Source organism: Pelodiscus sinensis, unplaced genomic scaffold (genome assembly GCF_049634645.1).
Source record: "Pelodiscus sinensis isolate JC-2024 unplaced genomic scaffold, ASM4963464v1 ctg77, whole genome shotgun sequence".
NCBI lineage: Eukaryota > Metazoa > Chordata > Testudines > Trionychidae > Pelodiscus > Pelodiscus sinensis.
The window spans coordinates 236,987-253,940 of record NW_027465809.1 but is presented as its reverse complement, the minus strand read 5'-3'; the positions used below and the strand labels follow the sequence as shown (position 1 = coordinate 253,940).

Sequence of the window (16,954 nt, the reverse complement as noted above, 5' to 3'; positions counted from 1 at the left end):
ACATACAGAGAAGGCTGATCGAGGCCATATGGTGTAGTTGGACTCTCAGTGAACCTTTGCAAAGATTCTTTGCCAAAGGCTCGTAAGCAAAGTAAGCAGTCATGGAATAAGAGGGAAGGTCCTCCTGGGTCACACTGACTAAGAAACAGGCAACAAAGGGTAGGAATAAATGGTAAGTTTTGAGAATGGACAGAAGTGAATAGGGGTTCCCCCAAGATCTGTACAAGGACTTGTGTTGAACATATTCATTAATGATCAGGGAAAAGGGATGAAATAGCGCAGCAGCAACATCTGCAGGTGAAAGACGGTGACTCACCTTCTCGTCACTGTTGTTCATGTCCATTCCAATCAGTGTGCGCACACATGCACACGGTAGCCAGATTCTTCCCATAGCAGCATCCATCAAGTCAGCCTGGGCGCCCCGTGGAGACATGTCTCCATGGTGCTCAACACAGAACCCTGGAAATTCGCCATCCCCTCACTTCCTTCTGCCAGCAACGCGGACGGGTGGGTAGGAGGGTGAGGCTTGGAGTGGACATGACCACCGCATCTCAAAGAGCCAGTTATGAGAAGGAGAGGAACCATTTTTTCTTCTTCGAGTTCTGACATCTCAATTCCAATCTGGTGGCTCTCTAGCCTAAGTTCAGGAGCTGTCCACTGATTGGAGCTCTGCTCTTCCCAAGGCCACATCATGTCTGGCCTGTTGAGTGACTGCACAGTGCATGGTGACGTCGCTGCTCTACAGACCTCCTGGATGGGAACCTGTGCCAGAAACACCCCTAAAGAAGCTGAAGCCCTGGTGGAGCGTGCTGTGATCAGAGGAGTGGACACTCTCAAATGCAGGATGTGATCAGTGAGTCTGTCCGCCACTTCCATGAATAAGCGGACGGACTTTCGGAATGGCTTTGTTCCTGCACGCCGAAGGCTAGTGTTCTGCGGACATGCAATGAGGGAAGCCACCTCGATTGCAGCTTAGGGTAGAGCACAGAGAGAAAGATGCCCTAGCTGATGTGAAATAGGCAGACAATCTTCAGGAGAAAAGCTAGATGAGAAATGAACTGAACCCTGTCCCTCTAGAACATAGTGTATGGCTCTGCTGTCAGACACCCTCTTGGCTGAGATTATCACTACCAGAAACTCCACCTTCTATGAGAGACAGAGCAGGGAGCACATCGCCAAAGATTCAAATGGTGGCCTTGTGAGTCTGGACAGGACTGAATGGAGGTCCCAAGCTGGAACAGACTATAGGACCTGTGGGTATAGCCTGTTGAGACCTCTAAGAAAACAGGTGACCAAAGAGTTAGCAAAAACAACATCCCTCCGTGCCTGGGTGAAAGGCGGAGATGGTGATCAAATAAACCCCTACTGATGACATGGAAAGCTCCTGCCGCTTGAGATGGCGATGGGGCTGCTCCAGCCAGGCTGGAGAGCCCCTCCCGACAGCAGGCAAGGAGCAACTCCAGCCCCCACCAATTAACCAGAATGGTAAGTATCCCCCTTACGGGTGGTTTACCTTCCACATCTCTAACTTTTATGTGAAGGTACAATTCGCCCTGGGATCACAGGCTCGGAGTCTGTAATTGGCCGAGGTGGGCACCCCACCCTTGGGTGGAAACGTCTGTCACTAGGGACCATGAGGGGCTCAGGTTTGCTAAGGGAATTCCCTCACATTCCACCTGGCACTGCAGCACGTAGGGTGCAGAACTGCTCCCCTGTCTGGTGGGCCCTGGACCTGGACGTTAGCCATGCCTGCCGGGGCCAGAGATGAAGGCAGGCATGCTGCACCATGTACATGTGCGTGGCCATGGTTGTAAGGAACGGTTGGAAGTTCTGGATGAGGGAACTGAGGGTCTGGAAGTGATGTTCTGGCCCAGCAGGGCCCCTATGAACTCTACGCATTGGGTTGGAACAGAATGGATTTAAGGAGCACTCAGGACAAGGCCCGGCCTCCGGAACATGTTGCACATGAGAGCCTCATGCCCGGTCACTTGATTGTGAGTGAGCTTTGATGAGCCAATTGTCCATGTGTGGGAGATACTGCAGTGGAAGGGATGGACACAGGAGTCTACCAGAGCAACTTGGTAGTACTGTGGATGGGACTTGATGAGGGGCAGTGCCACGCTAGCTGGCCCTTGGCCATAAGGATGTCACCATGGGATCGGAGTCCTCCACCACCTCCTCTGCCTGCAACTGAAGGTTCTGTGCAGCCCTGTGCAGCAGGCTTGGTGGGCTCCAAGGTCCATGGCCAGGATAGAGGTGGAGACATGCACAATACCGCCTCACCCGGAGAAGGGGAAGCGACTGGGACCAGAACCTCTGTGCCCTCCACCTGGGTTGCAGGAGGCTGTGTTGAAACCACCTGCGGAGACGAGGGATGGATTGGCCCTGTCTGAGGACCCGGCCCGAGTGGCATTGTCATTGGCACAGCGGGCTCCTGAGGGCGTTGCTGATCCACCTCCCGCCCCTGTCCCCGAGTGGGGACTGCCATGGCTGATGGAGGGGCCCTGGGTTTGAGAGTAGGCCCAAGGGGTCCAGAACAGCCAGTTCATAGGTGTCTGCCACTGTGGGAGCCAGGATGTCTGCACCAGGGCCTCCTAGTGTGGACCGGACCAGCAGTGATGCCTGAAGCGTAAGCAGTACTGGCTGCAGGAGCTTGACAAAGCCCTGGCTGGGTTGATTTAGTTGGGATTGGTCCTGCCTAGAGCAGGGGGCTGGACTTGATGACCTTCTGAGGTCTCTTCCAGCTCTATGATTCTAACCCTCTCCCTAATGCTGATGAGTGCTCAGAGCCACACTAAGGGGCAGTGAGTCTAGGGAATGGTATGGGGGAAAGGCCTAGTGTCTGGCAAGTGTAGCCGGTTTGTCTCGGTGCTGCTACTGGTGCCGGTATCGGTGTCACTGTGGCTGGTGCTGCGCTCAATGACACTGCAGGTATCTGTGGCACAGTACACGGAGCCGCCATCACTAGTGCCGGACCAGCACGGGGCTCATCAACACTGGACCCAGCGCTGAAGTGGGTGCTGATGATGTGCCCACCACCAGTGCTGATCTCAGTGTCATTTGCTGTACGGCGCAGGACTGTCCACATGGCAGCAACATGTGAAATATCATCTCAGCGAGATCCCTGGCAGCCTCGAAGGTCAACAGAAGATCAGTGTCTTCTTCCAGCCAGCCTCCCTCCTGGAGAGATTATGACACCGGGCTCAACAGTGGTGCCAGAGCCAACGGCGTCACAGACCATGATGCCGCATGCGGGTGTCCCTCCACTGGGAGCATCCCACTAGAGCCTTTGTGCGGTACCTTAAAAGGCAATCTGCCCCATCTACTTTCATCCTCTTGGTCAGCACCAGGGACTGTGAATGATGCCACACACTTGACATGGTGAGGGGAGTGGTGCCTATGGCCAGAGAGCTTCTTCAGTGCTGGGTCATGCACCAACACTGGAGCACTATGCACCACTGATACCGAGGGCGGCTCCAGTGCCGAAGGCCGCAGTGCCACATCCAATAAGAGCTTAAGCCGGTGGTCCCACTCCTCCCTAGTGCAGAGATAGAACTCCTACAGATAGGGCACTTGTCCGTTTGGCGTTCTTTTTTTTGTTTTTTTTTAATTAAATTAATGGAGATTGCCTATCTCCTAGAACTGGAAGGGACCTTGAAAGGTCATTGAGTCCAGTCCCCTGCCTTCACAGCAGGACCAAGTACCATCCCTGACAAATTTTTGCCCCAAATCCCTAAGTGGCCTCCACAAGGATTGAACTCACAACCCTGGGTTTAGCAGGCTGTGACGGCGCGTTGGGGGTTCCCCGTCTCCTGCACCCCGAAATGGCACAAACAGACTGCACCAGCCAGTGGAATTGAGGGTGGTTTATTGCTCCTCCAGCACAGCGCAGCACAGATGTAATCTGGTTACAGGAACTGGGCTAGGATGCCTCAGGCCCCCTTGAGATGGGGGAGACTGGGCCCCTAAACTCCAGCCCCTTCCCCTAGGCTCTCCTCCATGCCCTCCGACAGCCAGCAACCAACTCACTAACTTCCAGCCCTGCCCCCCAGCCAAGGCAGCATTCCACCTTCCTTTGTTCCTCTCCATGGGGGGTGTCTGGCCACTGGTTGCATAGTGACTCATCCTGTTTTGCTGGGTCGTGGTCCCCACGACAGCCAGTGGGGGTTACCCCAGAGCCAGCAGCATAGAAACCAGCCAGGTACCCCCACTACGTCACACAGGCCAATGCTCAAACCACTGAGCTATCCCTCCTCATCAGACACTTACGGCAGTCAGCACAAGTGTCGCCCTGAGGCATAAGCTTGCCACAGCTCTTGCAGGCTCTGAATCCTTGGGCGCACAGCATGCCCTGACGCACAACAAAGATAATTGGGGGTGCGGAACAGCTTCCATATGAAGAAAAATTAAAAATCTGGAACTGTTTGGCTTAAAAGATAGATAACTAAGGGGGTATATGCTAGAGAGCTATAAAATCATGAATGGGATGGCGAACACGAATAAGGAAGTGTAATTTATTCCTTCACACAACACAACTAAGAATCACCTGATAAAAATAATAATCAGCAGGTTTAAAACAAAGGAAGTACCTTTTCACACCTTACACAGCCACCATCTGTGGAACTTGTCGTGAGAAGCTGTGAAGGCCACAAGTACAACTAAGCTCAAAAAAGAATTGTATAAGTTCTGGGGGGATGAGTCCATCAATGCCTATTAGCCAAGATGGTCAGAGATGCAACCCCATGTTCCAGGTGCCAGGAGCTAGGGCTGGATTACAGGAGATGGAATCCTAGGACATTAGGGCTGGAAGAGCCCTCAGGAAGCCATCTAGTCCAGATGCTGACTGGTAAGCCTGGCCGAGAAGGGAACATCTCCCAACTCGATTCTGTCAGCGGGGTTTGTCTCAGCCCCTTGGAAAAACAAAACCAACTGTTGTGGGTGCTCACAAACAGGGCGCTATTTAACAGTTCAAACAAAGTAATGAACGTAGCTATAACGAGGACCCCCACAACTAAAGGGAAGAAGCACAAAGATGGTGCACAACTGCGACTCAGGTGAGTTCCCCTTCCCCAGGATGGGACCCAGGTAAGGAAATGGAGGATTGTGAAACCACTACCATATCCTGCAGCTTGCGGACCCTCACATCTCCAGATGGTGTCACAGGTAAAGAACAATCAGGCTGTGTCAGCTCTGCTCCGGCGATGGTTAGCCCACTCCCCTCCCCGCGCCATCGTGGGTGTGCGTATGTCCTTGGTGTCAAAGGGTGGCAGCTGGTAGTGTACAACTGTGTGCTGGCGTACTCCTCTAAGCAGCTCCAGACTCTGCCACTCGGAAGGGCAGCCCCTTTGCACTGAAGAGGCAGCCCTTAAATAAGCAGCTGTTGCTAGGCAGAACCTAGGTCACTGGTCTGGCTAGTTTTCCCACCAAAATGTCAAACGAGCAGGAAAATGCCCTCAAGGGAGGAAGGAAAAGATGTCCAAGATGGAGTCCATGTTGTTGTTTGGACTTTTCCAAAATGATGCACCTGTGTTATTGATCACCAAAACTTTCCCCCTACACAACCCCCTGCTCAAAGCAGGGCCAACCCAATATTGCCTTGTTCAGTTCTTTCCCTTTGATGCATCTGGCAGCTGCCACTGTCAGAAGACAGGAGACTGCCCGAGATGAACCCCTTGCCTGATCTACTATGGCCGTATTTATGTTCCTCTGGGTTTCTCCCAGATGTTCGTTATTTTCAGGAAGGCAGTAATTTAGTTAGGTAATTCCCAAGGGTGAATGTCTGCTGGATTGTCTGGTTTATGGGGTTTATTTGTTTTTCAATTGGCTGAGTATTCCTTGACTTCTCAGTTGGCATTTATTTTAATAAGATCGTTCTTCCTGATTTTCCCAGATGACTTCTGGTTGAAAACACCTTTTTAAAAAGAATTTAACATATCAACTATTTCTGAAACATCATTAATTGCATCCCTGGCCTCTCAATCGCCCTCTCCTGCACGGAACATAACCTTGGGAACCAATGCAGAGAAATGACTCTGAAGAACAGGAAACCATGGAGGAGGAACACCACACTGGTCAGAGCTCTGGTCGCTATTTTTATGAACTCAGTGATGCCAGTGCACCAAGTACAACAGAAAATGGAGAGGGGTCCTGTCTCAAAGGCCCCAAAGATGACAGAAGCAGCAGCGGAAGGGGGTGTGGTCAAGAAGTGACGGTGCTTGGCAAAGTGCTGCTCAGAGGGAACAGGCTGCAAACTAGAAGGGTAGGATGCACAATGGCGGCCAGAGAAAGGTCTCTATCCAGGGAAGACCTTGTGTGGGAAAGGGTCCCAAAGCCAGCAAGACAAGCACACTGCAAGACACTAGGCAGAGAGGCTATTGTACTGAGAGACAGAATTTGCAGCCTCCTTGAATCCCAGGACAGGCAGAAGACTTTCCAGAAACCAGGCCACTTAACTGATCATTTACTGGGACACATAGTGAATATAGGCCTGTTGCCTTAGTAACAGTTGCTAGGCAATGCGTTCCGCGATTCGTATTTTACTGTCACGCTCTGAAGAGCTGTGGGCCCAGGGAGTCTCATCGGAAGCGTGTTCTGCCTGTCTCGGCCCCCCTGGCGGGGCAGCTGCCCGCACTGGCCTAGCCGCAGCCCTGGGAGAGCGCGGTGGCACGCGCAGGGCCCAGCCGGGGCTGTATGAGCAGGGGCTCCTGTGCAGCAGGAGCTACACACACTCTTGGCTCCAGCTGTGGAGCAGGAGGGACCTGACTGCTGGTACTACAGGGCTGGCGACCTCTGGCCAGGCAAGCTCCCAGGCCAAGGCCTGGCTCTCAAGGCTGAGTGTCCTAGGGCTGCAGGGAGGCAGCAGGTCCACCCTTGCCAGTGAGGAGTGGCCATGTCAGACAGCCGTTTGCCCGAGGCAGGGGTAGATGGCAACAGGCAGTAGGTCACTGAGGCATGGTGGGCATCAGGGCTTGGGCTTCCCTGGGAGTGTGGGGCAGTACACTGAGGGAAAGGCACCGTGCGCCTGCAGTAACTCGGAGGACAGGTAACTGAGGGTGAGACACCGGCCAGCAAACAGTGCTCTGAGGCTGGTGAGCCAATTCCTGGGGGGACCAGCAGCAGGCGCACAGGGGCGAGTGACGACCCATCACAGGACCCCTTCTGTAAACTCCATGGGTGGAGGTTCAGAGATCTCCATCCCACAGGGCTTAAGAGGAAATTCAGAAACCACTTCTATGAGGCAGGGGCTGAGTGTGGTCACCTGGGGGAAGAGCCAGAGCCAGCCAATCACAGACTATACAGAACAGCAAGAGGCAGAGCGTGGCAATAGCTCTTTTGGGTTCTTTTCAGTGGTGGGTCGCATCTGCCTAAGTCGCACTCAGCCAACACCTACAGTCACCATTCAGAAAGGGTGGGCTACTCAACTCGGCATCCTTTACATTACTCGAATTACCTGTGTTTTCCTTATGATTAGTGCACTTTAGGTTGTGTGTCTACTCCAAACACACAGGACGAGAGGTTTTCCTTAGCAGCGCCTGTACCGCTCGCTCGCACGCACGCACGCACACACTTCTCTTGTGCTCCACACCACAGAAATGAAAGGGCTGCCAGATTGCCACCCTCTCTCTCAACCCAGTTGAGGCAAGTCAGGCAGTGGGAAAGGAAGGCAAGATACAGGGACAACATATCTCCAATACCTCCAACCCGCCCTCATCCCCTACGTGACTGTCCCTACATGCAGCGTCTCCTAAGGAGGTAAGGGCTGGAGTCCTACGACACAACAGATTGCAGAACCACCCTGTCCAGAGCAGCTACGTCCACGAGTGCACAGTGACGATGTGACTGCAGCCGCAGGGAAAGAAAGGCTTCTCTGAGGCTGCATCTAGACTGCAGGCTTCTTGTGCGAGAGATCTTCTGCAAAACCTTCTTGCACAAGAGAGAGTCCACACCACAAAAGCACATCGGAAAAGCAATGTCCATGGACGCTCTCTCGCAAGAAAGCTCTGATTGCCATTAACAGAATGGCCACCAGGGTACCTGTGCTTCTTCCGATAGGCTATTCTTGCCCAAAAAGGAGTTATTCCTTGTAGAAAGAGGAATACCTATACCGCAAAAAACCCTCTGTTCTGTCGATTCACTGTACATTTTCTTGAGCAAAAACACGCTTGAGGTGTGGATGCTCCGCGGGTTTTTGCACAAAAACAGCTGGGGTTTTTTTGCACAAAAACCCTGTAGGGTAGACATAGCCTGAGGAAAACTCTCAGGCCCAGGGAGTTTGCATGCTGCCCTCAAAGGGGATGCATTAATCTCATAGCAGAGTAGGACACACTCCAACATCCATTTCACAGAATCACTGGACTGGAAGGGACCCCAAGAGGTCTTCTAGTCCAGCCCCCTGCATGCAAGGCAGGACTGAGTATTATCTAGACCCGTGGTCACCAACAGGTCGATCGCGATCGACTGGTCGACCGTGAGGCCTCGACCACTCGATCGCGAGGCATTCGCGAGGCATCCCTCCCACCCCCGAGAAGCCCCACTATTTACCTCAACTGAAAATGGAGGTAGTGTCGGCTTCCCGGGATAGATAGAAGTCCCACAGCTTAGCGCCACTTCCGGCGATTCCGCAAATGCGCTAGCTGCTCTGCCGGATGTACTGCGGGAGGGAGCATCGGCTCCCTGCACCGCACAGGAGGGGTGAGTCAGCCCCAGGGGAGGCGCGCGCAGGGGGGTCGGCCCCGGGGCAGGCACGCGTGGGGCTTCCCTGCACCGGGGTGGGGGCATTGGCGTTGGCACAGGGCTTCTCTGCACCGGGGGCGGAAGTGGGGTCAGCCCCCTGGGAAGGTGCATGCGCAGGGCTTCCCTGCATAGGGTCAGCCCCGGGGCAGGTACGCGCGCACGGGGCTTCCCTGCATGGGGGGGGGGACCCAGTCGTCCCTGGGGTAGGCGCGCGCACGTGCGCCAGGCTTCCCTGCGCAGGGGTGGGAGGTCAGCCCTGGGGCAGGCGTGCGCTAGTTTTTTTCGGGGGGGGGGGGGGGGAAATCCTGGGAGGAGGCACATGTAGGGGACTCTGCCTCCACTGGCACCCCACTCCCCAGCCCCCACTCCCCAGCTACAGAATGCTGTCCCCACTCCCCAAACGCTGTCCTCACTCCCCTGTCCCCAGCTACAGAACTCTGTCCCTATTCCCGTCCCCGAACTCTGTTCCCACTGGCACCCTGTCCCCTGCTGCAGAACCCTGTCCTCTGCCCTCCCAGCACCCTGTTCCCTCTCCCCTGCCCCCAGCTGCAGAACTCTGTCCCTATTCCCGTCCCACTCCCCGAACTCTGTCCCCACTGGCACCCTGTCCCCTGCTGCAGAACCCTGTCCTCTGCCCTCCCAGCACCCTGTTCCCTCTCCCCTGCCCCCAGCCGCAGAACTCTGTCCCCACAAAATGTATAATTATAAATGCTTCATTTTAGATTTAAATAGCATGAATAAAAAACAGCCCATTTATTTCATAACTATAAACACGTGATTTTAATTTGATACATCGCATAATTTAAAAATAAACTGTTTATCAGAGTGTGTAAGTAAGGGCTGAGGATAGCAAGTGATGGACAGGAGAATAGAGAGGGCGGGGCTTCAAGGAAGGGGCAGGGCAGTAGATCTTCGCCTGTTCTGAGATTTAAAAAGTGATAATGGGTGTAAAAAGGTTGGAGACCACTGATGTAGACAGTCCTTGGGAGGAAATGACTTCTGTCCTTGCATATGTTCCATGAAAGAGCCAGAGTCTAGAGGTCTTTCAAAATTATTTCATTTTTTGGCAGGTAAACTGCAAGAGCTCTACATGTACAATGAATGAATGCCAGGCCACCTCTCCATTGCTAAAATGAGGTTTAGAGTAAAACATTGGCAGAGGGATCCTTGGGTTGATGTGCAAGTGCGATGCCATCTTAGGGAGGAATTTAAAATGCAACACCCTGTCCATGTGGAAAATTGTATGGGAGAGGGTCTGCCACAAGCACCCTTAGCGTCCCCAATTCCTCTGACTGACATAATAGTGGCCAAAAATGCTACCTTCATAGAAAGATGTGGCTGAGAGCAAGATGCCTGTGGCTCAGATGGAAACTTAATGAGAAGTGATAAAACAAGGTTTAAGTTTCAGGGTGGTACCAGTTTTGCCAACACAGAAAAGTCTTGATTCATACCCTTCAGGAGCTGGACAGTGATTGTGTAGGAACACACAGAGCAGGTGTCTACTAGGAGATGAGTCACATCAGATTTCACTCTGCAGAAGCGAACAGATATCCTCCAGGAATCTCAGCTCAAAAAGAGGAAAATTCCTTGTTGGCCACACAAAAACACAAATACTTCACTTGGCTTCGTAGCATTTCTAGCAGGGTTCTTTCTACTGCCATTAACTGAGTAGGCCTCTCTAACTCTATACCATGCAAGTACCAAGGCCCCAGGTGAAACATGGCTGGGTTCAGATGCCACGTCCACCCTGCATCTTGGGTCGCTACCTGATGTATCAGGGAAGGAGAATGAAGGTCAGACAGAGTTCAAGCTTCTTTGCTTCCTTATCGCGTAGGGTAGATTTGGGTTGTCGACGCTCGGTAGCCACTGACTACCGACCAGTTGGGAAGCGAGGGGGAGAGTAAGTACTCTGAGCCTTTTGCAGGTAGGAAATGCCTCTTTTCAGCCCACTTGGACACTGCTGGAATCATGGCAGCCCTGGCATCATGAATAGAAAGCACCACTCTACTCAGACAGGAAACATGTAAAATGGCCATCAGTTTGTGTGGTGCTTCCTGGACCTCTTCCAGGAGAATCTGACATGACCAGGTTCCTCTCTGAAGTCAGCCCTAGAGTGACTTCATCTTCATCATAGTGTAGCAGGGAAGTTGGATTCACGCAGGGAAAAAGAGGACAACATCGCAGGTGTAGCCTTTCCCACACCCGTTTCTCTTCTCTCTCATGTTGCTGGAGTTATGGCTCTAAGGACGTTTGAGGTAGCTCTTCCTCTAATCTGGGAACCTCAGATCTCCTTTGGTCCCTTGTGTCATGAGCTGAGTATCCCGGGTGGTAGTCTCATGGCCCTTCTGGGATTCAATTCTGCCACTGCAGATTCTCCTAATGCCTTGGCCCTGGACCCTGGGGTGCTGGGCACCAGTGGTACTGGATAGCAAGCATTCTCTAGTATCCAAGTACTAAGACCGGCTGGAAACTCCCAACATTATATCTGGGATGAATCTTCTCCAGGGGCCCCTGGGGCACAGCCTGGGACCTGATGCTTCCCACAGTCCTCTTACAACTCAGATTGCAATCCCAAATCTTTGGGGTGGAGAGGGTCCCTTGGTACTTGAGGGAGCAGTGATGACCAGTGCTCCTGGTAAGCTGTGCACTTGTGCGCATCTGATTAGCAGAGCACCCACAGCTTCTACTTGTGGTTCACATTCACATGCCGTGTGTACATAAAAATTATTCTGCACATGGACAAAAAAGATTCGAGGGAACATTGGTGATGACCTGCCTCCACTTGTTGATGGTACTGGGACTGTCTGACTCAACTCCTGCATGTGGACTGAAATGGAATCATAGAATCCTAGAGCTGGAAGAGACCCAGAAGGTCAGCAAGTCCAGCCCCCTGCTCTAGGCAGGACCAATCCCAATGCAGAGGAGTGCCATTGAGAACTCTGTGCCAGGCAGTGAGGCCTGGGGAAGCGTAGCAACCCCAGTTCTGAGAGCAACAGAAGGTCTTCCAGAACCAAAAAAGTGAACCAGAGAAGATGGATCACTCATGGATCGCTGACGAGTACACAAGATGCAGTGGAGCTGATGAGGTGCTCAGGAAGCAGTCCCAGTACCAGAAGATGCTGCAGTTTTGCCCTGCAAAGTAGCCCTGATCCTAGTGATAGACAGTCCCTGGAGCACGTAACGACTTGGTATGGGGCAGGGACTCATGTCTCATTAGAGGGCATGAACAGGAAACCTTCCCCCTTGCTCTTTTGGAAGCAGTTATATCTGCCTTCCCTATATTCCCTTACTCCTCGTGAAAGCAGGGTTACTGGCATCAACCAGAGTGTCCCCCTCACTTCAAATTAGCTGTCTTAACTGGACCACTAACTCAAACCCTGAAAGATCGACAGCAGCAGCTCTGTAGTGGAGATGCACGTAAAGAGAGCAGGAGATGGATGTGCGTACCACATGGACAGCCAGGGGAACATCTCCAGTCCCAGGCACATGGAGCACACGAGCAACAGGAAGTGCACTACACAGAGTGAACCATCACACACTTATTGGCCAGCTGACCAATCTATGATCTGTGTTCACATCAGCAAGGGCTGGAGGTTCAGGGGACCCAAAAAATGTCAAATGCTGCTGCTAACATGCAAATAAGCACAAATGAGAAGCCACCCTGTAAAGCCATCCCAAAGCCCTGAACCAAACATCCAGAGACAGGGACTTTTCTTCCTTCACAGGAGGGGATAAGCCCCTCTTTTACACCTGGGAACTCTAGGGGCTTAAGTCTTGCAGGGCAGTAGAGAAACCTAGGTGTCAATGTGCATGCAGAGAAAAGGGGTTTACCCACTGGGAACAAGCCCTTCACTCCGGAGACACTGCTCAAATCAATAGTCTTGTGTCTGTAGGCTGGAAGCCCCAGAAGATAAACAGAGGGCATCAGCCAGTCTGGACTTCTCCCCGCTTAGGCACTTACATATATGTGGTCCTGTTGGTAGCGCTGATGCAGGTTGAGCAGGATAGCAGCCTCATGCAGGTCTCCCAGCATGGCCATGTCTTCCACCCCCTCCACACTAGTCTGGTGCATTGGCAAGACCTTCCTCCCGGAGAGGGAGCCCTGTGGGTAGCAGAGTACCTGGAGAGAAGGGGGAAAGGAATCCATAACAACAAAGTGCACAGAATCAAAGTCTGCTTCTCCCTGCGACAAGCGTCACTGACCGCAGATCGGAGGTGGAGCTCAGCGCCGGGTGCATATTTGCTGTTGGGTTTCATTTACACTGCTCCTTACATTCCAGCCCTATCTGAACGAGCGCTCTGGAGACCAAGGCGGGGGAGCGGGAGAACTAAGGATGTCAGCGGTTAACAGGTGGCCCAGGTGGGCTGGAGCGGTCTCCCAGCTGGACAGAGAAAATGGCGTTGGCTCAGAGAGCTCTGCCTGCCTCCTGCAGCCTCCTACCGACTGCCTGTAACTCCAGGACATAGGGCAGTAAGGGAAAGCAGCCAGTCTGAGGGGTTTCCCCCAGGCCGCACTGTAATCTGGCTGGAGTTGTGGCCATTTTATTGGCTGTCTACAGCTTCTCTCCAGCCAGCACTTTAAGCCCTGGTTCCCAGAGCCAGCTTGCAGGTCTGTGACACAAGGCCCTTGTGGGGACAGCTCAAGTGCACTGCTCTGCTCGGCTCATAGCACAGGCTCTTCCCCAGACAAACTACTTACACTGGAGTAAGAGCTCTAAATCCACGTGTCCCTTGAGTCTGAAGGGAAAGAAGCAGAGACCCACCCCGGGCTATTCTGAACACGCAGCCAGATGGCTTTGCTGCACCTCCTCTCCAGGGTAGATACAAACTGGTTTTTTAAAGTAAAATTTAAAAATCTGGGTGTTTTATTTCAGTAATATTTTTAAAATATACTTTTTATAATTAAAATTGAAATTGAAGAATTATGTTACGGCCTACATTTACTATATATTTTAGAGCATAGTCCTATAGAAAGTCACTGGCCCAAAACTCTTGTTTGAGGGTCTAATGTTACATATGACATGAGATGGCCACAAGCCATAAGGAGGAAAGTAAAAGAATTAAAATCACAGTGATTCAATATGAGTGTAAGCCTTCAGAAGAAAACAAAACAAAACAGCCACAAATTGGCACACTGCTGTGACTGCTCCATGTAAGAGAAGAGGCAGGTTAGGGAGGGTCTGGCTTGCTTGCTTCTTGGAGGCAAATGGCAGAAGGGATGATATAAAGATCGAGATCATGGATTTTAGGAAGGGGTAACCAGAAAGGACTACTCTGGTCATCTAGTCTGACCTCCTGCGTCGAGCAGGCCACAGAATTTCAGCCAGGAACTGCGATATCAAGTCCCCTCTTGTGCTGAACAAGAGTCTCTCCCTTAGAAAACATTCAGGTTTGATGTCAAGATTTCAAGTAATGGAGAAGCTACAATGTCTCTTGGCAATCAGGTCCAGTGGCTAATTCCCCTTTGTGAGGGGTCAAAGTCTAGTCTCCAAAGAAACATTGTTCGCACCACAATAACAATACTGATAATCTACTATATATTGGTATGTGTGTCTGCCCATCTGCGAGTCCATTTCTTCCAGAACTCCTCCTAAACGGTAAGAGCTAGAAACACCAAATTTGGGATGAAGCTTCCTCTTCTCCTGACTTAAAGCCAGGTTAGGGTTTGGTTATGCCAGGACAACAGGATGTGCCTGGAAACTGATTGTTTCTCATCAAATGGAAAAGGGAGGGCTCCGAGAACAGGGAAAAATATTTTAGCAATATTCTTACAAGCAACTTCAGGAAGTCTGGGTTAGATAAACAGACTATAAGGTGGACAGAAAACTGGCTAAATTGTTGGGCTCAAAAGGTAGGCTCAATGTCTGGTTGGCAGTTGGTACAGTAAAATTCCAATAATCCGGCACCTTTAGGACCCAGGGGGTGCTGGATTATCAGATTTGCCGGACTATTGGAGGGGGGGCTATGAGGGATCTGGGGTGGGGGGGATGCCCCAGACCCCTCATAACCCCCCCTTCCGATAGTCCGGCTCTGCCCCAGGCATCCCTGATTCAGCCGCTGCTGGTCAGTTTCAGCAGCGGCTGAATCGGGGACGCCTGCAGCAGAGCAGCTGGGGTGCTGCTGGGTTGGTCCGGTAGCGCCGACACTTGGCACGGTGAGACCAACCCAGCAGCACTCCAGCTGCTCTTGGGGACGCCTGGGGCAGAGCAGCTGGGGTGCTGCTGGGTTGGTCCCACAGCGCCGAGGAGAGGCACTATTGGACCAACCCAGCAGCACCCCAGCTGCTCTGCCCCAGGCATCCCCAAGTCACTCGCTGCTGATACTGATCAACAGCTGACTCCAGGAAGCCCGAGGCAGAGCAGCTCTGCCTCGGGCTTCCTGGAGTCAGCCGCTGGTCAGTTTCAACAGCAGCTGAATCCACATGCCTGGGGCACAGCAGCTGGGGCGCTGCGAAACCAACCCGGCAGCACCCCAGCTGCTCTGCCCCCGGCTTCTCCGATTCAGCTACTGGTCAGTTTTAGCAGCGGCTGAATCGGGGAACCTGGGGGCAGAGCAGCTCCAATGGTCCGGCTTCCCGGAGCACTTCCGGGTTTCTGATGGTGTCGGACCATCAGGAGTACCGGACCATCAGATGCCGGACCATTGGAATTTTACTGTACCAAGCAAAGTGCCCCAAGGGTTGGTTCTGGGGCCGGTTTTGTCTTTAGTAATGACCTGGCTGAGGGGATGGATTGCTCCCCCCCCCCCCCCCCCAAGCAAGTTTGCGGATGACACTAAGCTAGGGGAGAAGAAGCTATGTTGGAGGGCAGGGACAGGATCCAGAGTGACCTAGTCAAATTGGAGGATTGGGCCAAAAGAAATCTGATGAGGTTCAACAAGGACAAAAGCGGAGTCCTGCACTTAAAACGTACAAATTCCAAGCACTGGGGATCAACTAGTTAAGCTGCAGTACTGCAGAAAAGGACCTGGGGGTTACAGTGGATGAGAAGCTGGATATGAGTCAACAGGGCGCCCTTGTAGCCAAGAAGGCTAATGGCAGATTAGGGTGCATTAGGAGCATTGCCAGCAGATCCAGAGAAGTGATTATTCCCCTTTATTCGGCACTAGTGAAGCAACATCTAGAGTATTGCATCCAGTTCTGGGCCCCCCACTATAGAAAGGATGTGGCCGCATTGGAGAGGGTCCAATGGGGGGGGGGCGACCAAAATGATTCAGGGGCTGGAGCACATGGCCTGCGAGGAGTGGCCGAGAGACTTGGGCTTATTTAGTCTGCAGAAGCAAAGAGTGAGGGGGGATTTGATAGCAGCCTGCAACTTCCTGAAGGGGGGTTCCAGAGAGGCTGGCGAGAGGCTGTTCTCAGGGGGACAGGTGGCAGAACAAGGGGCAATGGGCTCAAGTTGCAGTGGGGGAGGTCTAGGTTGGATATTAGGAAACATGATTTCTCTTGGAGGGTGGTGAAGCACTGGAACATGTTCCCTAGGAGATGATGGAATCTCTATCCCAAGAGGTTTTTAAGTCCCATCTTGACAAAGCCCTGGATGGGATGGTTTAGTTGGGGTTGGTCCTGATTTGGGCAGGGGCTTGGACTCAGTGATCTCCTAAGTCTCTTCCAAGCCTAGGATTCTAAGATTTCTCTAAAGGCAACAACAACATATATAAAAAATACCCTAAAGTCACCTGGGCCTGCAGGAAGAGTTATCGATTGGATGGGAGAGGAAGGAGCCAGCTACCTATGAAGTGTCCCCCATAGGTTTTTCGTTTCAGAGGTCAGCTCTGCACAGGTTGTTCTGGTCCCACACAAGTAACACAGCGAGAACTTCTCAAAAATTTTCCATGATTTTCACAACTTGTGATCATGCTGGTCTTGTTCCCATGGTGCCTCAGAACCATTCCCAAAAGATGCCTTGACAACCTTCCGCCTAACTACAGAGCACGGTGCTCCTGGATGAAGACAGTGTTGCAAAGTGTGAATATGAAATATGTTGGTGTGAAGGTTTCTGGTCTCTGGGAGGCATGTCAGGGTCCTCATAGCAGTTTAAAGGGACACAGTAAATCTGAAATCTAGTCAGTTTCAAAACAGGAGTGAAAGTAGTTTCAAGTATTTAAATCCACCCACATCCCCTACCAATTTGGTGTTACAGTTGCATTTTCCTGGTTTTTTAAAACTGATTTTCTCCTCCATTGCTGAGACACAATCACACAAACAATTGAGGAAACTGGC

At 52.1% G+C, this 16,954-nt stretch overlaps 1 protein-coding gene across 1 annotated transcript in view; it reads right to left on the bottom strand.

Annotated features, from left to right (window-relative positions):
* The window catches only part of LOC102447238 (unconventional myosin-X-like), a 311,005-nt gene that overhangs the window by 244,927 nt on the left and 49,124 nt on the right, over positions 1 to 16,954 (bottom strand). The window contains exon 3 of the mRNA XM_075914469.1: positions 12,695 to 12,853. Coding sequence (XP_075770584.1) covers positions 12,695 to 12,853 — 159 coding nt within the window. The remainder of the gene's footprint in view (positions 1 to 12,694; positions 12,854 to 16,954) is intronic.